Below are 21,623 nucleotides of genomic sequence, written 5' to 3'. Positions count from 1 at the left end.
TGTGTCATTTGTCTGTATCTCGTCCCATCAGTGGTGGTGAATGTATATCACTGGAGATCACTGCCTTTTTCTGGCCTGAACATTTTGATTTTAAGTGCCATATCTTAAACGGTAATTGGCAAGGGACAGAACTCAGATCTTTTAGATTTTTAGATCTTTTATTTGTATCAGATGTTTCAAAGTCAATATATAAAATAATGATATACAAATTACATATAGTGACAGGAGCACAGGCTCGCCATCAAGACTTCAATCATTTTTTACATACATAGAAGTGATCCTGCACTCTCAGATAGACTTGTGAGTATTATATTCCTTTGTATTATAGTCCTTTTCAAGAACACAAAACAATCTGAATGCCAAGAAAATTCAAACCCTGACAATTTCAGCTCAAGTTAGAAAAAATAATTTATTTGCTCTTTTCAGCTCTGTTTTTGTTTGTTCAATAGCCATCATCATACTCATTCTGGGCCTGTTGGCGGGCCAACATAGCCTGTATAAGAGCACTGGAGCCTGAGGGAGCAGGATTTAGTGGGGGAGCAGGAGCCCACTGCATCCTCTCTTCTTTCTCTGCTCTCTGCCTGGCTTGCATGACTTGCATCATAACGCTGGATGCTGAAGAATGCAGGTCATCCTCTGCTCTTCGACTGTTCACATGGTTTGTAGCGAAATCTGCTGCACTGTAGTATTCCTCCCTCTCATGGTCCACGACCATCTGCCTTGCTTGCATTCCCTGTGTGGAGGCACTGGAGGATGACTGGTGTTTATTTGGCATCTGATGCAAATCTCCATCCTGTTCCTCAGCTCTCTTACGGGCCATCATGGCCTGTATCAGAGTGTTGGAAGTGGAGATGTCAGAGGGGACGGGTACTCCACCAGTACTGCGTCCCTCCCCCTCTTCTTCAAATAGCTGGCGAGCAAGTAAAGCCTGAACCATGGCATTTGAGCTAGAGTGACCGCCTGAGAAATGGTCATCAGCACGCCATTTGGTGTGCTGAAGCATGAAAGAAAATATGCTGTATGGTTGATAACACATTTTAGAATGTTAAAAGCAGAAATTTAGAGAATTTTCAAAACAAACCTTTTTTTGATTCTTCTGTTTAGATGTCTTATTGGGTTGAGATTTCTGGAGGTTTTGTAGCTTGTCCAACAAGAAGGACTTGTCTTTCCCCTCCTGGTCAGAAAAAGCAGAAGCAGACGGGGAGGGAAATAAAAAGTAGATATTGCTCAGATGGTATTTAAAATGGATCCAATGTCAGCGGGCATGAAAGTATAACACACATATGGGTATTTTTACCACACTCACATTAACAATCTGTTGCCTCAGTAGACCAATAAGCAGCTTGCGGCCCTGAGTGACTTGCCAGAAGATATATATGAAGACTCTGAGCACAGAAACACAGCATCAGATGAAATTGCTTCAAGACATAAAACAGCACATGAAGTCCCAATGACCACTCATCCAAGCTCACAGACACCATGTTGTAGTCAACTATTCCTATGTTTTACAAATAATAGTCATATCAATGCCAGAAATGTTAGTGAGCCCTTAATTTTTTGTGCTGCACTGAGCACCATGGTTACCCTGCTTGAGTTTGATAGAAAGGCTGCTTAATGCCCGAGCTAAAGGACAGTTCTGGTAAATTTACACCTGGGTCCTATTTACTCATGTTTTTGGGTCTGAATAATTAATTGGAACAAGAACTATTGGAACTTGTCCAATTTTGAACAAAAGCGAAGGCAAATGGGAAATGACTGAAATGGTGTTGAAAAGTAAAAGGTGCTTGTTTTTGCCACTGATGGGCTCAGATTGTTTCAAAAGAGTCTGACAACATTATAGAAATGAATCCTTCAGAGAAAAATGTTTGTTTAACATGTGACCAACAGCTCACTTAAGTAGAAGTTACTTGTTAGCATGAGGGAGACATATAAAGAATCATCAAGGGAAAGCTGGACTACAGAGTTATAGTACAGACAGCAATGTTGTCTAAAAGATTCCAAAAATAAAAATGTCTGCGCGCGGCGTCACACAAATAACACCCACACAATGTTCTTACAGGATTATGAGTGTGCTAAGGAAATAGAAGATTTCACTTCTGATGACATTTTCATAGATCCAGACAGCCCAATGAGAACCAGGGATGTTCCCCAGACTATCTATCCAGATTCCAACCACACTGAAGGTGTTGTTGAGTCCCCGAAAAGGTCCACAGTGCTGAGAGGGAGTTAGTCTACAGAGAAGGACAGGGGGGACAAATCAAGACTGAGGGTTGATTCAGTAGCAACCATGAAATGACAGAAACGATTAATCCAACCGAGACATGTCTTCGTACCTCCACGAAGTGTATGCGACAATGGACAGGGCTCCCACGAAGAACGGGAAGAAGAGAAGGCCGATGAAGATGGTTTGCATCTGAGCTGCTCTGCCTGTCCGCCGTGGAGGCTGACAGTTGTGGGTCAGGCTGACCTGGAGAGCACATATAACATCACATCATATCTCACTCTGGAATGGTCTCTATTCAGCCAGCATTGCCCTCCTGGTCATTCAACATGCTCATGAAACATTTAGTAATGGTGGAACCCGAATGGGTCCAATTACCAATCATGCTAAATTCGTTTACTTTTCTGGGATTGAGTAACCTTACCTAGAGCCGGGTTATTGTTTTATCCATAAATCCAACACTATGCTTGTATTTTCCAAAACACAAACTAAAGCTTCAGTCAACATGATGCCAGGATTTGAATTAATTATTCACCGAGCTACTGAAATACGGAAACATGAGCCTAAAATGTACATGGACAAGCTTAGTCAGAAATGGCATTGTATCTGCCCATGGTGTTGTATCACCATGGTAGTTCCACCTACAGTCAGCAAACCTTGTGAACCGAGGTATCTATCTATCAATCTATCAATCTATCAATCTATCTATCCATCCATCTATCTATCTATCTATCTATCTATCTATCTATCTATCTATCTATCTATCTATCTATCTATCTATCTATCTATCTATCTATCTATCTATCTATCTATCTATCTATCTATCTATCTATCTATCTATCTATCTATCTGGGGGAAATGGGTAGGGGAAAGGACAGACATATACCTATATACTGTATATACCTTCTTCAGGTAGAACAGGATGAAAACCTTGAGAATCTGGATGACAGGCAGCAGTGGAGAGAAGTAGATCCCAATCCTACATGTTGAGAATACACAGTCTTCATTTTGGTGCTGTTGAACTATTAGATGAAATGACAAAGTTTCTATTATTTTTACCAGGCTAGAGACTGTGTGTAGATGAGGTCAAGGACATTTCTGGCGACATCAAACTCTGGAACACCCAAACGTGGTAGATATCGGGTTCCAATCACACTTGGAGTAGATGAAAGGTAAAAAAGAAACCCATTTAGGCCAATGTATGAAACTTATTCTCCACATTGTTTTCATTTAACTTACTTGCTGAGAAACTCTCCAAAGAAGGATCCCAACATCAGAAAGAAGAAGTCCACAATGACCAGGCGATACAAAGCCTGTCCAACCATGGACTCCCAACACTGAACAACACCGATTAGAAATGAAGGTTAATGACGCAAAGCTCATTTGGATGTACTAGAAAAAAAGCAAAGAGTTTCCTTTCTGTCAAACATACCAAAAACTTCTTAGCCACCACATTCATCCAGTAGTAACATAGGACACCCAGAATGGACATCTTAAGTAAAACATTTCTGAAAGCGAGAAAAAGAAATAGCTTCAGAGAAAATTGATATAACCTTTCTGTGTTGGCTCAACATTTCACTCTTAATCAAAACTGAAGCCACTGCAATCTAACCTGACCACCAGGGCATAGATCTGGCTTCGCTGGCTAGAGTAGCGCTCAAATTTGTTGAAGAGAGAGTAAAAGAGCGGTACAACCAGGTTCATCAGAGATACCACGAAGGGAACCAGGAGTGTCTCTGCCTCCTCCAGGGGAGACCAGTTAGCTGCATCCACTGCCTGCTGTAAAGACAATAGATCGAGGTGACATCAAAGCATCAACTGACGTCCAACAACATGTCCCAGGAAAGGAACAAGTTCCTGTATTTCTGATCACTGTCAGTCAAATGTAAGTTTTTCAACACTTAAGGATTAGTATTCACAGTTGTAGGCTGTTTTGGGGTTTTTTTTAACAAAAGGCTCTTCAAAGAATTGTGAAAAAAGTCCCATCTGACCCTTCAGAATCAACTGTTTCATTTTGTACATGAACTAAAGTAATTTTATGGATGCAAAGTTTTACCTTCATACTATGAACATTTTCCCCATTTCTAGTCCTAAAATATAGGGGCTAAGTCGAAAAAAAAAAAACGCATTATAATTAGTTACATTTTTTTCAGCTTTCAACTTGACAGGTTAAGGAGAACCTCACTAAATTAAAAGGGATGAAAAATACATTTGTTCGAAACTACAACCAAATCAATTTTACAACCACCAGACATATCTCTGACAGAGTAGAGTGATACAAACAAGAGTTGGCACCCTGGAGGTGTTGTCTGTTTTCTGATAATTCACAGAGAAAACTTTACAAGTGTGCAAGTGTTTTTTTTTCCATCTTAATCAAAGTTTTTATACCTGCTGTTCATACTGGCAGAGAAAGTAGATACTTGCTGCACAGCCAACCACCAAGCCTGTGGAGAGGACCCACGAACCCAGATGAATCCCAGAGTGCTTCAGCTTTTCAGAGAGGGTTAGCAGCTCTCCCTGGGCCCTCTCTGACAAAGACTCCTGGGAGGATTCATAGGAAATAATGACGGTAATGACATATGTGACATATGTGACATGATTTTGAAAGCCTGTTGTGAAAACCATCCCCAGGTACACTTGATTTCTAAATTGTTGCTTTAAAGGTTGTGGAGGAATAAGTACATAATAGCATATTAAAAGTATAAATTAGTAGAAATGTTGACATCAAACATACCATACACAGAGTTTAGTAGTAGTAGTAGAAGTAATGTGTTTGTGATCGAGCAGCTTTGCAACACAGTGTTCACCTGAAGTTGGACGCGAAGGTTGATCTTGCGCAATCTTACTGCTTTCTCATTGGTTATATTAAAATTCCAGCTGCACAAAAGCGTCCATGCGCTGTTTGAAGCTGGATCTGCAAGCACATAGTTTTTCCTGAAGGAGTTTACCATGCTGCATGAGGAGAAGAAAAATCACTAAGGGGATTTCATCAGAGTGCAAAGTACACTCATGAAGAATAACTTCTCCAATTTTTCCACGAGAGACATAGACTGACCTGAAGATGAGTGCAATGCCACAAAGCACCATATAAAGTGCAATGGTGAAGAAATAGGCTAACTGCATGTCATACTCCACTAGGCCCACCAGAGTTTCATTGCTGTAGCCACCATAGTACATGACGGTGTAGTTGAAGTAACCCTGGAGACATTACAATTCATCACACTCCTGAACTTCACAATTCATCAAAATCACAAATATTGGTGTTTGTCTATTTTGCTTAGTTTCAAACCTACATGAATTGATGTATTTGGATACTAGGTGAGGCAGGTAATACACAAAATACTTCTCTTTTTCTAAAGTTCTGATGACTACTACAACATAAAATCCATCTTGAAGCTCAAGACCATTAGGATGGTAAAGGCCTAGTGTAATAATAGCCTCTACTTACAGCTCCAGTTAATATTTCCAGTCCCCTGAAGCTCACATTTGCAGGTACGTTGGGTGAGGGATCATAAACAAGCAGTGGGATGGTGATGAAACCAAAGTTGACCAGGAAGGAGAAAATGTTGAACATGAGCAACCACTTCAGGAACAAAAAATAGGAGAGGACGCTGGTGCCAAACCTGCCACCAATCTCTTTCAAGATGCCTTGCCACAGTTCCATGGCTTGTCCAGCTGACCGTATACTGTTACCACATCTGCGGAGAGACTGCGAGTACAGCTGATGACATGACTTTGTAGCAAGCAGACTGGCTTTTTTAAAGGAACGCGCCAACTTTTGGGGAAATACACCAATTGTTCATCACTTGTTGTTCAGACAAGATGATAGATACCATTCTCTGCTTTTCTGTGCATTAAAGAGCTCCAGGCCCCTACCAGACAGCTGACTCCTTGTTAGCTTGGCTGCAATGAACGCTAGCACTGTGGCAGTAGAGAACGCTGTCTCAAAAGACATCAAATACAATTCAACTGAGGAGGGTCTTCGTCTGTATTAATAGAACTAATAGGTTCTGATTAACATTCACTGGAAAAAAAAAAACAGTTGAAAATGAAGGGATAACATTATTCTAGAGTCAGATACATACTTTATTGACCAGAACAATAGGCACAACACCCAAAAAGCCCCACTGTAACTTTGGTAAACAAAACAAAACATTTGTTGAATGAAGGGTTTTGCCATAAATGATGGACAAAAAGGATATTTCCCATAAAGTTGACATGTTCCTTTAAGTCGAGCATTGCAATGTATTATTTCATAATAAAAGAGAGTCTCACCCGTGACATACTGTCCGAACAATCGGTAAAACATGTGAACAGGTGAGACTGCCTGGAGGACTTGAACGCCAGCACCTGGCTCCTGTTGAGATCATTAAAACAGTGTTATGGGAATTTTGCCCTTAAGTTCATGATTCTCTTAAGGATTACAAAACTAGGACAACAATAAAATCCTGCAGTCTGTGGAAAAAACCTTTGGACTTCCTTTTTGTCTTGAAACAAAAGCATTGAGCACACAGTGTGTATTTGCTTACATATATAGGAGGTCTCTAGATGGCATCACCACGAATAAACACTCAAAATACCTTCAAGTCTTTGCATTATGGTTCTTAACGGGGTTTAATGGTTAACTATGAGCACTGACAAGGAACTAGTTTATCACTCACCTGATATATTTCTTCTCTTTAAAGCTCATGGGAAGATCTCGTATGGCCCGTATTCGCTCCCGAGTTGACAAGGCAACAAGTTCTTTGACCAGGTTCTGTTCCTCTGTCATGTAGAAGATGGGAAGACTGGTTACTGCCTGATATGAATACATATCAGGTGGAACACAACACCTTGATCATTATGGAGAGAATAATCCGCCAGCCGTCATATCTTGTACCATTTTCCATCTCGTTCCTGATGACCTCCTCTGTCAAAGCTAGATGGCCAGGATTGGCGTGAGAAAACATGCTCATCCTTCTCATTGTCATCCCCCTCCATCTCATGGTCATGTTGCCTGGATGGACACACAAGAACAGAAAAAGGAGGAAGATATTAAAAAGGAGAAATACAGGAGCAGGACCACAGAAATTCTAAGAAATGTTTCATGATGTTTGTATCGTGTATTTTTGAATCATGATGTATCATCATCATTTTTGTAATGACTTGTTTCAGAATTTGATCCATTTGGTCTGATAACATTTGGAAAGTTTAGAGGGGCTGCACAATAACATCATTTATTCACATTCAAATTCGCAGAGGGCTAACAGGACGTAGCAAGCTCGGCCGCAGTAAGTTTCTGGTCACCTACCCACAGAGCATGCTCAGTGTGCTTCTTTCTGTCAGTGCGGGAATTTTGGCACATAAAGAAACTCTGTACATAGTGAAATGAACAGAGATTTACTTGGTGGAATGGCGAATGTACTTAATGAGTATTGTATGAAAATATGGTGCTCTAATAAACAGCATTCAAAACATGATGTTGATGCCAGCTTTATGTGACTGATCCAGTCGTTGTGGAGATCAGTCCACCAGGTTTTATCTTCTGGGTATATTGAACCTCTTGACCTGTTGACTGTGAGGTATGTCGTATAAGAGGGGGAACATTTCTTTTCCCGATGATGCAAAAGAGAAGGTCATGCCATCACCCAAGTCATACAGATTTGTAAACTGGGGAGCATGAATATCAGCAGCAAAACTCATGGTTATTAATTCAGCAGTTGTAAAAAGATTAAGATGGACATGAGGCTTTTGTGAAATTTTTTTAAAGCCCACACAAATTTTATTCTTTTATCCTTTAGGACTTGTTTTTTTTTTGTCTCAGATTAGTCTTACAGACAGGACGCAAAGCATGATCTCCTTGCTCCTAACATCAATAGACAGGGGTAAGTAGTTACAAGCAGCCACTGGGCTTTGCATCCTCCCTGTAAGACAAAACTGAGGGCTGCAAAAGTCAGTGTAACAAAAAGTTTGTGCCCAAGATTATTTCATGAAGAAGGCTCATTTCTATACTTGAAGTCAAAACTAAAAATGATGAAACGTCATTGTATCAGTTGAAGGGCTGCAGAACAAATGAATTTATTAATTCTTGACCACAAATAACACCAAGGCTTGATTATGATTTTACACAGGCATGACGTTATTCAGATAACGCTAACCTTTCCCTAGCAGTCTCATTTCCCTCCTAACTTCCTTGTTTATTTGCCATTTGCATTTTCTATTAATGATTATCCTGTTGGACTTTTTGTTTTTTTTGTCGAAAAATCATCAAAGTCAAGAGGTTAACATGAACAGCATGTTAATTTTAAATGTCAATTCATTTTTTCAACTGTGTGTGTGTTTTGTGGCGCCATGGCAAAAGCACAAGAGCTGACAGTATCTTTTAAAAGATAACATGTGCGGAAAGAAACTATTACTGTTGCAGAATATTGGTTTAACCATTACCTGAAGATGCAGAAGGAAGCTGCATTAATGATCGATCATACTGTGAGTCAGGGCGAATTTGGAATGTGCCGTGATCTAAGTTTGAAAAAAATGAGGAAGAGACAGTGCATGTTAGCAAAACAGTGTCACGTAGCAACACATAGAGGCAAAAAAAAAAAAATGGTGGTGTCATTTTACACAGGCTAATAAAGTGTCAAAACAAGGAAAACATTGTTTTCTATATGGAGCTTAGTCAAGGTTCATACAGAGGTTTAAGAAAAAATTTAAACACTTTTCAACGTACTGTGTCCCAAATTTTCCAAGCTCTCAAAGCCTTAATCATCACATCTAATCTGTTATGGAATTGTGCAAAAAAAACAACAAATGTATAGCATTGTTTTTTACCCACACCAATCAATCTTCACTGACGCTTCATCGTTTAGCAGTTTTATATAAACTCTTTGATTTTTGTTGTTTTTAAATAAATGCTTCACGAGCATAAATCATTTAAAATATTTAAAGACTTTGTGGGTTAAACTCAAAAATCATGTTGCCCAAAAAAAAATTCCCAACCTTGAAGGCAACACTTAAAACTGAACACTTTCCCAGACTTTCCACTTATTCCGTTTGCTTCAGAATTCATAAAGATTGCCTAGAGTTTTAGTTCTGGTTGACTAAACCAGAACTAAAACTCTGTCACACTGTGACTCACTGTGTTCATGTTGCCATGCAGAGCTCTCACGCCGCATTGACAGGATGCCCATCGGGATATTTTCTCTCCCCCTCCAGCTCTCATCCTGCCAGTCCCCCCAGGGTGCTCTCCCTACATCATCACTGCTGGCCTGACTAATCGATGAAGGACCCTGCCAGGTCAGGTCTTCCGAGGCATAAGGGTTAGTGTGACGTGTTTTACTGGCAGACCTTGAGAACATGCAGAACAAATCATGTGAAAGTGTTTGTTTAGTCTTAAGAAGGACATTGGTATCACCTAAAAAAAAAAGAAACTATTACGTATAATATATATGTTTAAATATGTGTTCTCATGTTATTGGAGGTAATGTCCACAAAGATTTTGTATACATCTACCTTGCAGAGACATTTTCAGAAGAAAAATCCTTGATAAGCTCTTCCAGTCAGTATAAACACTACAATCACACAGCTGCCTGTTCCTGGAGCACATCCTGGTCCTTGTTTTACTCATATTGCCTACTTTGATCACTCATAGCACACACATGTTAATATCCACTCAAAATAAAGAAGAATATTCCTTTCAGCATAAACCATGGAGTCGTTTTATTCCAGTAAATTATCACAAACCTTTTATCAATTTCCAGAGTCTCGCTGTCATGGTAGGCAGGGTTGAAAATTCCTCCGTTTGTGTAACCCGACATGAAGGTCTTCAAACTCGCTCTCCTTCAGCCACAATCCTTCCACTCACCAGGTTCTCAATATGTTGATGTCAGTTAGGTATGTTCCAAATGTGGCTAGAAGACTTTGGGTGCGTAAGACAGTAAGACGCTGAACTTAGAGGAGATGATAAGAAGTTGCTTTCATTATTTAGAAGCAGCGTAAACACAACTGATGAGCTATCAAGTGCTACGTGCCGTCCTATGAGGGGGCACAAGTAATTGGATCCTGATCTGTTCATAATTAATTCATACAGTTGGTTTGGTTTCTCCCTACTCATATGTAGTAATGTAACTCAGTGGTTCCCACTAAAACATAGCAGGACAAGAATGTTGAACAACATAAAACTACAAACTGAATAATCATCCACAAGATTCACAGACTAGAAATCGTGTGAGGGTGGATATCTCTGTCATAAAGAGCGACTAAACAGTACAGATCATGAAAAACTATGTTACCTTTGTATTTCATTCTATTTTCAGAGTTTGCTTACCTGATAGTGATGTGGTGGAGTCTGTCCTAGGTTTTTAACAGTCCATGCAGACTGGAACAGAAAGAACCTACGAGTCTCTCTGGGAACCATTAAGACAGACTGAGTGATTAAGAGGATGTGTGTGCACTACACAACACACGCAGGTCAAAGTCCATTGTTTGTGAGTAGACCAGGCCAATCTGAAGCGGATCATTTCTATTGTGAGAAAATTAGTCAAATTTACTTGGCATTTTTAATAGGACAGGTGAATGTTCAGGAGTTGATGCTGCATCACTTGTGGTGGTGCTGGCAGTTTGGCTATACAGAAGGAGACATGAATATCATCACCTTCTTAAAATAATTGCCTAAGTCATTTTGTTTGACATTTTTCATGCTCAAAACAACTCCTTATGATGTTTTGTCTCCAGTTTTTTGTGTTTTCTGAAAAACTTGAAAAAAAATGACTCAGGTGATTATTTTAAGAAGGCGGCGATATGGAGAAATAAACTAATAATCACTGACAGCAAATGAGCCCTAACACAGTACATAGAGGACAAACATCTGTTGGCTGCTTAGGCAGTTTCCTCATCACAGTATAAAGTTCTCATCAGATAATTTACTTGAGTCAAAGTCGTAGTTGGATCTCTTGATTATAGGTAAGATTTGCTCATAACTTAGATACAGAAAATGTCATTTTAGATTTACATTTTTAGATATTGTCCATCTATCCATCCATTTTCTATAGCATTTATATGTTGAGGGTGAGGGCGTGCTGAAGCCTATCCCAGCTGATATTGAGCGGGAGGCGGGGTTCACCCTAGACAGTCCCAGTCTGTCCCAGGACCATCCGACTCATCTGGAGCAATTATGGTTCAGTATTTTGCTCAAGGATATTTTGTCATGGTCACCAGGGGAAGTGAGGATCAAACCAGCAACCCTTCGGTTGCTAGACAGCCACTGTACCTATGAGCCATGCCGCCCACTAGACATTTTTCATATTTCTAATATATGTTAGTCATTTTTTTTAGTATAAAATAATAAGTTGATGTTTTAGTGCAGTTATTCCAAAAGTAAAATTGACAACACAATAATAAAATATAGTACAGAAACAATAATATAAATAATAATAACATTTAATCTAATAAAATATTTCTACACAGTCTTATTTATCACCTATTTTTAGCCAAGAGGTTACAGAGACCCTGCATTACAAAGCCCATTATGTTGTTGGGAAATGTAAAAGGTTTTACTGCTCCACCGATTTGGACCAAAGGTTGTTCAGATTAAACTTTGACCATGTCGCTTTTTTAACATTTAAGTTGATATTTTGCCAACTTTGTGAATGAGGGATATTTTAAACAACATATTAGTAAAGTCTTTAAGACAATTGCCCGTCTATATTGTATGAAAAAACGCAACTGTTCCATGTACAGTAGTCAAGGCTGCTCTGGAGCTCCTGAAGCCGCATCCAGGAAGTAGTTTCTGGGAAAGGCTGAATTGTGTTCCTGGGAGCTGGACCGTATTCTCCTTGTTGACGAAGTCTGCTTAGTTAATAATTAGCTAACACAGTTTTTAGTGTTTCCCAAAAGGGAACGATGGAGGTCGACTCTGGTAAGATAAAGTTGAAGTTAACGTGATATGTGTGGTTTTGGTTGCCTTCACTGACACTCACTCCAACGTCAGCTAACCGGCTAATGCTAGCCTCCAACTGGGATCAAGTAGTTGCTGACAACCCGGCTAAAACTTTTCCCACATTTGTTTGACTCGGTACAGGATTAAGAGATTAACTACAAGGGTGCGTATCGAATGGATCTGGATTTTGTATCGAATCTCTGTAGCTGCTACTTAATAAATTCGCTGAGCCTGCTGTTTCCTAATGGCACAAAGTGTGTTTTTGCTCACGTTATGAATGTCTTTACTATATAAGATTGAAGAGAAATAATACGTTGTTTAAGTGTAAGTTTCCATTTTATCTATCATAAGCGACACTGTGTAACTCTGATGTCATCATGTATGTCAGCGTTATCCAAAACACTCTGCTAGGAAGGGTGGTGGCAAATCTGCCTGGAATAAAACCAGATGTAAGCCTACTACTGCGTTTGGGTGCATGCTGAGTGGAAGACCCGCTGTATTGCGTGTAAACATTGAAATACAGGAAGTTTCATCCTGATTCACAAGCTGATCTACTTTGCTAATCAAGTTTTCTTCTGCAAACATACTGAACGGACGTTGTCTGTTATTTTAGGGCAGATCAAGGCATTTAACGTCTCCTTTTCTTTCGTTTGTTTATATTATTACTGTTTTGAAAGAGGCCAGTTTTAGATAAAATCATAAGCAAAGATTAAGTATTTGCACAAGATAAGCTATAAATACGTGCTTTCAAGTCAAAGAAAAAAATGTTGATTTATTTGAAAATATTTTGTGTCATGGTGTACCTTTTTGTTGACCTTGTAGACCATCCTTGAGTTTCTGTAAAAGTGCCATATAATTCAAAATTATTATTGTTATTATTATTATTATTATTATGATTATTACGATGATTACAAAATGATTATTGTTATTTTTATTGGTACTACAACTCATTATTGAAAAAAATAAAATACATAATTGTGGTTGAATTAAAAAAAATCGTAATTAAATGTTTAAAAAAATTCTGTAAATTAGCAAAAGTAAAGTTAATCTTCATCAGGGTATGTTAGTGGTTGACTGCAACTTTACACACTATATTTTTGGACAGAATGGAAATGCCCTAATATTTATTTTGTGTTTTCAGTTTTGTTACATTTTTGTTAAGAAATGATTAATGAAACTGTCATAGAACGGCTTAATAAATGTGTTCTGGCAGTAGTCCGCTACCGTCAAGTGGGAGATTAATACAGTGCAGCATCTCTCAGTTTTAACCTTTTGTTTAGTCATTGTAAGTACAATAACATTTATCATCATATTATTAATGCTGAAGAACCTGACCGAATTGCTCCCTATCTTTAGTTTTCTTCACTGATCGCAGTGGAAGACTCACCAGTAACCCACTGCTTGACCAGCTTCCCAGCTACCAGTCCTTGTTGTACCGCAGGAAGTCATCAGCCAAGCGAAGGAGCAGTTCCAGAGCGCGCCTCAGTTCTTCTGGAAGTGGGAAATGGGCCGTGAACACTGTCAGCAGACATGAGGAGAAACAGAAGAACCAGACAGAGCAGAGAGCCATCAGAGAACTGGCTAAGCCCATGGCGGAGAAACGCAGAGACAAGTAGGAAAGACCGAATGTCCATTATTCTGGTGTGTGTATGTATGCATGTTTGTGTATGAGTGAAAGTGTGTGAGTGAGTGTGAGAACTGTGGGGTGGTTGTAGGTTTGCGGAAATTGCTTTTAATTGTTGATGTTATGCAAAGGTTTGAGGGAATGTTTTTATTTTTTGTCTATGTACAGCACTTTGAGTTACATATATATTTATAAAAAGCGCCAATAAATCAATAAAGTTTGATAGATTGATTGACCTCATCCTCTTCTGGATACAACATGATTTCATTGAGACCACTGTGGTAGATTTCACGATTGGCTATGTTTATATATGTATATAATGAGAGAAATACATAATAGATTTATTTTTCTGTGCAACTTGTCAGAACACAGCGGCTTCGAGAGGATGGGGAGCTCAGCAGTTGGAGACAGTGGACGCACAGCACTCACAGGTACCTGCGGAGGCTGAGAGATGATGCCCAGGAATGGCTGAACTCCATGCAGCTATGGAGGGGAGACATCCACTTGATAGAGGGTGAGTAAAGGATAATAACCAGAAAAGTGTGTTCTAAGTGTCAGAAACCGTTCTACTCAGGATGGTGAATATGGTGCAAAAATAGTTCTTGGTTTTGTGCCATGGTTGAGTTGTACCTCTCCTCTCTTGCGTCTCCCAGGGATGTTCGGCACAGGGATCCTGTCTTACTTTTCCTTCCTGCGGTTCCTGGTCATGCTCAACTTGATCATCTTTGTGCTCATGTTCAGCTTCGTCTTGTTGCCCATCATCGTTGCGCCCCATGCATCAGGGAATATCACCTACAACCAGAATGATGGTCAGAGGAAGTTTGTGTCTATTGGGCATTCAGGGTCTCTCTGGATGTCCAGGTGGTCAAAGTTGATTTTTTGATACACAGGTATGCAGAAAGGTCTTAATTAGCTCAAATACTGTATTTGATTGCAGGTAGTGTGTGTAGTGTGTATCCAAGCAGTGCTCGCCGAGGCCTCGTCATCTTTCACGAGCATATCACAGATCTGCTGTCGGGCGGAGTAAGTCCTTCCAAAGTCTTTGGAGAAACCAACTGCCATGTTACTCACTCACCTTGCTTCATTTGCAGGGCTTCCTGGAGCAGACCTATCTGTTTTATGGCTACTACAGGGTGGACAAAATCCACTTTCGAAGAATCACTTATAATCTGCCGCTAGCCTACCTCCTGGTCACTATCGCATACCTATTCCTTAGCCTCATCTGGATTGTCAAAAGGTATTGAGGGCTAGATGTTTCCAGTATTTCTCCTCTAAAAGTATTTTTGACTGTGGATCATTTGTTTTTCAAGATCTGCCACAGGATTCAAACGTAACCTGGTTCAGGATGAGGACCGCTTCCAGAGTTTTTGCAACAAGATCTTTGCTGGTTGGGACTTTTGTATCACCAACGAAAATGCTGTAAGGCTGAAGAGAAGCAGTTTGCTCTATGAGCTAAAGGTTTGTTGACAATTTTTTCCATAACAAGAGGAATTCAGAGTTTCAATTTGAACTCTCTCTGCTGCTTTTCTAAAACTGCATATTCTTCTATTTCTAGACCGATCTGGAAGAGGAGAGGATTAAACAGAAAATAGCAGATCGCACCCGCAAAGAGAGGTGCCGCATTTATCTGATCCGCTCCATCCTTAATCTTTTTGTCATTGGCGTTCTGGCTGGTTGCTTCTACAGCATTTATCTAGCCACCATCTTCTCTCAGGAGGCACAGATGAATAACATAAAGGTAAGTTTCCATTTTAGAAAGTCAGTCCAAACTTTAAAACAAACCCAATGTTTTGTTTCAGTTTTTGATGTTGTCATATTGTAGATAAGAACAATGCATGATATTCTTTTTTTAGTTCATAAAGTATATGGTAATTTTGAAACTGGGGGATTTGTTTGTATCCTTTTATCTTAGAGTTTAGGGCTGATATCAGTGTATCTGTTGATGCTTATAAGGAGTGCACCAAGTTTTGGGGGAAATATGCTCATTAGGCATCCTCCTCAGAGCTAAACAATAGAAAAGATACCCCTTCTTTCCTCTGTGCATTGAATAGTGATCTGAGACCCACATAGATAAGCTAGTTACCTTGGCACAATCAATAGTAGTAGATGGGAAGCGTTTGCATACCTCTATCAAAAACAATCAAGTCGATCAGGTACAGGATCTTGGTTTGTCTAGAAGTAATCCTCTTCATCCTATCATACAAAGTCAGCTGTGATTAGCAGCAGCAGTTGCTCTTCTAGTCATCAACAAAGGTTTCATTTTTTTTGCATGTGTCTTCAGAAGTGTTCACTTCCGTAAGTCAAATCAAAGTCAATTTTATTTGTATAGCCCCAAATCACAACAAAAGTTATCTCATGACACTCTACAAGTAGAGCAGGTCTAGTGCCACAGTCCTTCAATGAATTTACACCCAACAATTCTCCATCAGCAGCACATCCTGCAACAGCTGCGACGAAAACCTTCCTTTTAACAGGCAGGAACATCGAACAGATCCAGGCTCACTGTCAATGGCCTTCTGCTTTGACCGGTTGGGGGGAAAGAGAGCAGGAGAGCGGGGCAGAGACAAAGACAGATAATGGAGGAAGACAGATATGCAGGAGGAAAGAGTGGGACAGAGATACAGAGAGCGATAAAGAGAAGAGACTGATGGACAGATGAGGACTTGAGCAGGTGGAGCTATGGGTGGCAGCTTGAGCCTCTTCAGGTCTGCAGCCTCCTCCAGCAGCACCCTGGATCTGGGATGTGGGGAGTCTGAAGGCTCCACAGAAGAAGAGGAATTAGTAAGACATATGAGTATGATTTATGTATAACACACATAGGAGGACAGAGAGGAAAGAGAGGAGGAGAGAGAAGCCCAGTGCACCATGGGTGATCCCCCAGCAGTCTAAGCCTATAGCAGCATATCTGAGGGCCAGCCTAAGCAGCCCTAACTATAAGCCTGATCAAAAAGGAAGGTCTCAAGTCTGCTCTTAAGGTAGAGAGGATGTCTGCATCCTGGACCAAAACTGGGAGACGGTTCCACAGGAGGGGAGCCTGATAGCTGAAGGCTCTGGCTCCCATTCTACTTTTAGAGACTCTAGGAACCTCAAGTAACCCTGCATCCTGGGAGCGAAGGGTTCTAGCTGGGTAGTAAGGGGCTATGAGCTCTGTCAGATATGAAGGAGTCTGATTGTTGAGGACTTTGTATGTCTGAAGGAGAATTTTTGAATTTTCTTCTGAATTTGACAGGGAGCCAATGTAGAGAAACTAGTACAGGAGAGACATGGTCTCTTCTACCAGTTCTTGTCAACACGCGGGCAGCAGCATTTTGGACCAGCTGGAGTGTCTTTAGGGACTTCGTAAGGAACGTCGTTCTGACTTTGTTTGGGATTCCAAATTTACATTAACTCAAATTTTAAATTATTATTTCATAATAAATGTTAAACACAACCGTAGTGTAATAATGTTGGCAAAACCCGTGTTGGAGAAAAGGAGGAGCGCTAACCTGCCCATTCACTACCATTTTTATGATAAGCTATCTAGCGGTCAGCCAGGTTCTGTGGATCTCAGCTCCCTACTGCATGCTAAGAGGACAGAAGGGCATTTACAGTCAGGTCCATAAATATTGGGACATCAACACAGTTGTCATCTTTTTGTCTCTATACACCACCACAATGGATTTGAAATGAAACAAACAAGATGTGCTTTAACTGCAGACTGTCAGCTTTAATTTGAAGGTATTTACATCCAAATCAGGTGAACGGTGTAAGACTTGCAACAGTTTGTATATGTGCCTCCCACTTTTTAAGGTACCAAAAGTAATGGAACAGTCAACTGTTCCATGGCCAGGTGTGTGTTATTCCCTCATTATCCCATTTACAAGGAGCAGACGAAGGGTCCAGAGTTCATTTCAAGTGTGCTATTTGAAATTGGAATCAGTTGCTGTCAACTCTCAACATGAGATCCAAAGAGCTGTCATTATGAATGAAGCAAGCCTTCATTAGGCTGGACAATCGAATCAAATCCATCAGAGAGATAGCAAAAGCATTAGGTGTGGCCAAATCAACCGTTTGGAACATTCCCAAAAAGAAAGAACGCACCATGAGCTCAGCAACACCAAAAGACCCGGAAGACCACAGAAAACAACTGTGGTGGATGACCGAAGAATTCTTTCATTGTCTGGTGATGTCTATGTGTTCCAGCGTTCAGGCAGTAATTGACTGCGTGGGATTTGCAGCCAAGTATTAAAAAGTGAAAATTTGATGTATGATTGTTAATTAAGTGAGAAGCACATATACAAACTGTTGTAATTTCTACACCGATCCCCTGATTTGAATGTAAATACCCTCCATTTAAAGCTGAAAATCTGCAGCTAAAGTGCCTCTTGTTTGTTTCATTTCAAATCCATTGTGGTGGTGTATGGAGCCAAAAACATGAGAATTGTGTTGATGTTTCAATATTTATGGACCTGACTGTATGTCCTGCTATTTCAGCCAACTGAATTGCTCCTTATGTTGTTGTCCTTATGTACTTTTCTGCAGGAGAATTTTATTGTCGATCTCATCTATGAGTATCTGCCTTCAATTGTTATCACCATGGCCAACTTCATCACTCCCCTCCTGTTCTCGGTTATCATCAATTTCGAGGATTACTCACCTGCCTTCGAGATCCGCTTCACTCTCATGAGGTACCCAACTTTCAGACATCACTCATCCTTGTTGTTTTTCCTTCCACCAGTGAAATGTTAGTGTTTCATCTGCTTGCCAAGCATTTGTAGCACATGCGAAACACTTGAGCTGAAAATCTTGAGTCGAATGAATATTCTGTGTTTGTGTTCTTGATTTATTTATTTTTTTTCTCGTTGAAGGTGTGTATTCATGCGGTTGACCAGTATTGGCGTGTTGCTCTTCTCGCTCTGGTCTCAAATCACTAAATGTAAAGAGGAGCCCTGCGCCTGTGGCTATAACCACGTGCTTTACTCTGTAAGTTTCTACTCCAAGAGCATAGTGGGATCGTGGTTACGGTTTGGCCCTTCAATCTGCTGTGCTGTCCTCCACAGTGTTGGGAGACCCGTGTTGGACAGGAAATGTACAAACTCACCATCTTTGATTTCATCATCATTGTTGCAGTCACAATCTTCGTGGAGTTTCCCCGAAAGTAAGTCCTGAGCCTCGAAAACAAATGGTTTCTATAGTGCTGGAACATATTTTGAAGCCTTGTTGAATGTCATGTCATCACCATTTCTCGTCTCTTGCCTTTGTCATGTTGTACTTCATTGTGTAAGTCTGATTCTTCTCTACTCAGGCTGATCGTGAAGTTCTGTGACTGTGGCCTTGCTAAGTGGTGGGGCCAGCAGGAGTTTGCTATTCCTCAGAATGTCCTGGAGATTGTGTATGGTCAGACCATCTGCTGGATCGGCACGTTCTACTCCCCGATGCTGCCCGCCATCTGCACCATCAAATACTTCTTTATCTTCTACATCAAAAAGGTGATACTGTCCTTCATATACTTTTTGCTCAGTAAGTAGTGTTTTCTTGTGTTCAACTTTAACACCAAAACTCTTTTACCCCAGCGCAGCAAACATCTCACCATCTACAACTGATAGGTGCACTCGCTGTTAAAAACTAGATTAATTATGCATAAACAACACTTTGTAAAGCACTGGCCTGCATGGTGCATTCAGGTGCAACTCAGAATCTCTTGAAATTAGTTCTAAAGGCCAGGAAGATTGTTTATGAATGTTATTGTTCACAGCAAAGCAAAATAATAGGTTCCAATCAGCAGAATACATTGAATCATATTAAATTGCTATCAGCTCATTTGCTCTGTTCTATACTTTTTATGAACATAAAACACTTTATTTTCTTAAATCTGCTTATTACCATTATTTTTAATGACTGCCATACAGTTGAGCAGGTAGGATTTTGTATTACTACATGTTAATTTAAGACTCGTGTATTGATATATTTGCAGGTACTAATCATTCGTTCATAATGTGTAGTTTTAGTAGCCCATATTTCATTATTACATACTCTGGATGTCTTGCTGTTTGGCAGGTGTCATTGATGAACAACTGCCGTCCAGCCACACGACCTTTCAGAGCTTCCAGCTCCAACTTTTTCTTCCTGGGTGTGCTCCTGATCGGCCTGTGTCTGGCCTCTGTGCCTGTCATAGTCAGTGTAGCACAGTGAGTAATGCTGATTTAAATATTCTTTCAACTTCTGAGATCTCAACTGAAGCTTCTCCTGATCATCTGAATGGAAGACTTGACACCCGTGGCCGGTATTTGTCGCTTCACTGCGTGAATGACTGTTTTCTTGCTATATAAACTTATTCATCCATCCATTTTTGTGCAGAATCAACTGCTCCCAGGCATGTGGACCTTTTGTTAATTACTCCACCTCTTGGGAGGTGCTGCCCGCTGCTGTATCCCAGTTACCCAGCGAAGTACAAACCCTCCTACATGCCCTCTCATCAGAGGCCTTTGCTGTTACTTTCTTTGTAGTTACTTGGTATGTAAATCACTGGACACACACTGAAAATATATCATTGGTAAGAACTCTTCTTTTTTTCTCTTTGGGTGTAGTTCTAAATATTTATGTTTTTCTCCCTGCAGTTTGGCCATGTTTTATGTGATTGCACTAGCTGGAGCCCACAAGAAGGTTATCAACCAACTGAGGGAGCAACTAGCCATGGTGGGTGCATGTCCTCAGTTAATCTTGCCTTTTTATTGATTACTTGTATTGAATATTTTTATCTTAATTGTACAATAAAACATGATTTTAAATCGTGATATGAATGATTAAACTGAAATCTTCTATGTCAATGCCATTTTGTCACCCAGGAGGGCCGTGACAAGCATTTTTTGATCCAGAAGCTGTGCCAGGCCCAGAGGCTCTCGCCAGTCAGGTCCCCCATGTCCAAATCTCAGCCCCGCAGCAGTAGCAGTAGTTGCAGCCCCAGCTATCACACCAGCTTCTCCAACAATTTCAATGACAGTGTCTTCTTGGCGCACCCACCTCCAGACTCCTCCACACATGTGTGAAGCCTGGAAACGGATGCTAGACTGGACAAACAGGACTGCAGCTAAATAGAACTAAACTGTTTCTATTAATAATAACAAATGCAATGCTCCTCTTTGTTGATGAGACTCCTCAAACATGGGAGACTTTGTACTTGCTGACATTTTTGTATGTTGCCTTTTCAATGTTCTTTTTGTGTCAACCTGAATAATATAAAACCGCATTGTTCAAAGATTTTCAGGGTCAAATAACCACTAATGGTTTACTGCTCTTTCTCACTGGATGTGCTATCAACTTTTCCTTCTGAGAAGGACTTGAATTACTATTACCATGGGATTAAAAAAAAAAAAATCCTTTCTGAGTTTCATGCACTTTAAATACCACTAAAGAGTGCTTACTTTTGCAGTACAGCACAGATATTGTGTTTCTTACTTGCTTTTGAATATCTAACTGTTGAGGCATTATACATTTTCAACAAACTAACACTACACACACTAGTAAACTGTAACCTTAAGGTGATTGTAAATGATAAATTATGTTAAGTTGTTGAAATGCTCTTCATTATATTATTGTCCCTTTTATACAGTGTGGTGACTCTTCAGGGAAAATAAATACTTCTGTTGGTTGTATCGTCCTCGTATTTCTCAGTCATAGCACCTCCAGGCCAGTTGGGGTCGCTGCTCCCGGTTGTCTTTCCTGGGTGGTTGACAGCCGCTCAGCTGGTACGGAACCGGAGACAGCATGCTGTTGCTCGATTCATCGAGAAATCAGACAACGAAAATGTTGAGAATTACTATACGGGCAGACGTCGGATCCCTTTGGGTCTTCTTCTGTATATTGTATTCTCAATTTTTGGCCGTATC

The 21,623-nt window shown here is 40.2% G+C and overlaps 3 protein-coding genes across 4 annotated transcripts in view; 2 read left to right on the top strand and 1 right to left on the bottom strand.

Moving 5' to 3' along the window:
- Nucleotides 1-155: 155 nt before the first annotated feature.
- Nucleotides 156-10,636, bottom strand: tmc5 (transmembrane channel like 5). Its single transcript, XM_086210090.1, has 21 exons — nucleotides 10,524-10,636; nucleotides 9,941-10,115; nucleotides 9,336-9,544; nucleotides 8,645-8,719; nucleotides 7,101-7,217; nucleotides 6,883-6,985; nucleotides 6,497-6,578; nucleotides 5,670-5,930; nucleotides 5,277-5,419; nucleotides 5,029-5,173; nucleotides 4,610-4,762; nucleotides 3,834-4,000; nucleotides 3,654-3,729; nucleotides 3,461-3,558; nucleotides 3,281-3,376; nucleotides 3,125-3,200; nucleotides 2,334-2,467; nucleotides 2,058-2,231; nucleotides 1,307-1,385; nucleotides 1,082-1,174; nucleotides 156-994 (listed from the first exon to the last, which is right to left on the bottom strand). Exons 2-21 carry the CDS (start codon nucleotides 10,012-10,014, stop codon nucleotides 443-445), a joined length of 2,907 nt encoding a protein of 968 aa, XP_086066216.1. The 5' UTR covers nucleotides 10,015-10,115; nucleotides 10,524-10,636; the 3' UTR covers nucleotides 156-442.
- A 1,288-nt stretch (nucleotides 10,637-11,924) lies between these two features.
- On the top strand, nucleotides 11,925-21,380 carry tmc7 (transmembrane channel like 7). Of its 2 annotated transcripts, none has more exons than XM_086210806.1 (16): nucleotides 11,925-12,113; nucleotides 13,491-13,746; nucleotides 14,124-14,272; nucleotides 14,412-14,567; nucleotides 14,696-14,781; nucleotides 14,850-14,995; nucleotides 15,069-15,216; nucleotides 15,314-15,496; nucleotides 18,280-18,425; nucleotides 18,606-18,720; nucleotides 18,798-18,895; nucleotides 19,043-19,226; nucleotides 19,795-19,925; nucleotides 20,095-20,250; nucleotides 20,355-20,433; nucleotides 20,583-21,380. In XM_086210806.1, exons 1-16 carry the CDS (start codon nucleotides 12,098-12,100, stop codon nucleotides 20,781-20,783), a joined length of 2,250 nt encoding a protein of 749 aa, XP_086066932.1. In that variant the 5' UTR covers nucleotides 11,925-12,097; the 3' UTR covers nucleotides 20,784-21,380. The 2 variants fall into 2 exon arrangements, with proteins under 2 accessions (XP_086066932.1, XP_086066933.1); XM_086210807.1 differs by lacking the exon at nucleotides 11,925-12,113 and adding an exon at nucleotides 12,150-12,297.
- A 143-nt stretch (nucleotides 21,381-21,523) lies between these two features.
- The window catches only part of nomo (nodal modulator), a 15,636-nt gene continuing 15,536 nt past the window's right edge, over nucleotides 21,524-21,623 (top strand). Inside the window, exon 1 of the mRNA XM_086210805.1 lies at nucleotides 21,524-21,623. This exon is cut by the window's right edge and continues 73 nt beyond it. Coding sequence (XP_086066931.1) covers nucleotides 21,541-21,623 — 83 coding nt within the window. The 5' untranslated portion in view covers nucleotides 21,524-21,540.

This window comes from Aulostomus chinensis, chromosome 8 (genome assembly GCF_037954235.1).
Source record: "Aulostomus chinensis isolate RoL2024-O1b breed Wild chromosome 8, RoL_Achi_v1.0, whole genome shotgun sequence".
Lineage (NCBI taxonomy): Eukaryota > Metazoa > Chordata > Actinopteri > Syngnathiformes > Aulostomidae > Aulostomus > Aulostomus chinensis.
The sequence above is the reverse complement of the archived record's forward strand: the minus strand, read 5'-3'. Positions and strand labels throughout refer to the sequence as shown.

Bases quoted from the DNA above. Each gene is read 5' to 3' on its own strand.
- tmc5 (XM_086210090.1), bottom strand. From the start codon at position 10,014: ATGTCGGGTTACACAAACGGAGGAATTTTCAACCCTGCCTACCATGAC. The intron at 4,001-4,609 runs GTATAAAAACTT...TTGTCTTTACAG, and splicing joins TCTGCCAGTATGAACAGCAG to CAGGCAGTGGATGCAGCTAA. The intron at 1,175-1,306 runs GTGAGTGTGGTA...TTTTCTGACCAG, and splicing joins TGAGGCAACAGATTGTTAAT to GAGGGGAAAGACAAGTCCTT.
- tmc7 (XM_086210806.1), top strand. The intron at 15,217-15,313 runs GTTTGTTGACAA...TTCTATTTCTAG, and splicing joins GTTTGCTCTATGAGCTAAAG to ACCGATCTGGAAGAGGAGAG. The intron at 20,434-20,582 runs GTGGGTGCATGT...TTTGTCACCCAG, and splicing joins TGAGGGAGCAACTAGCCATG to GAGGGCCGTGACAAGCATTT.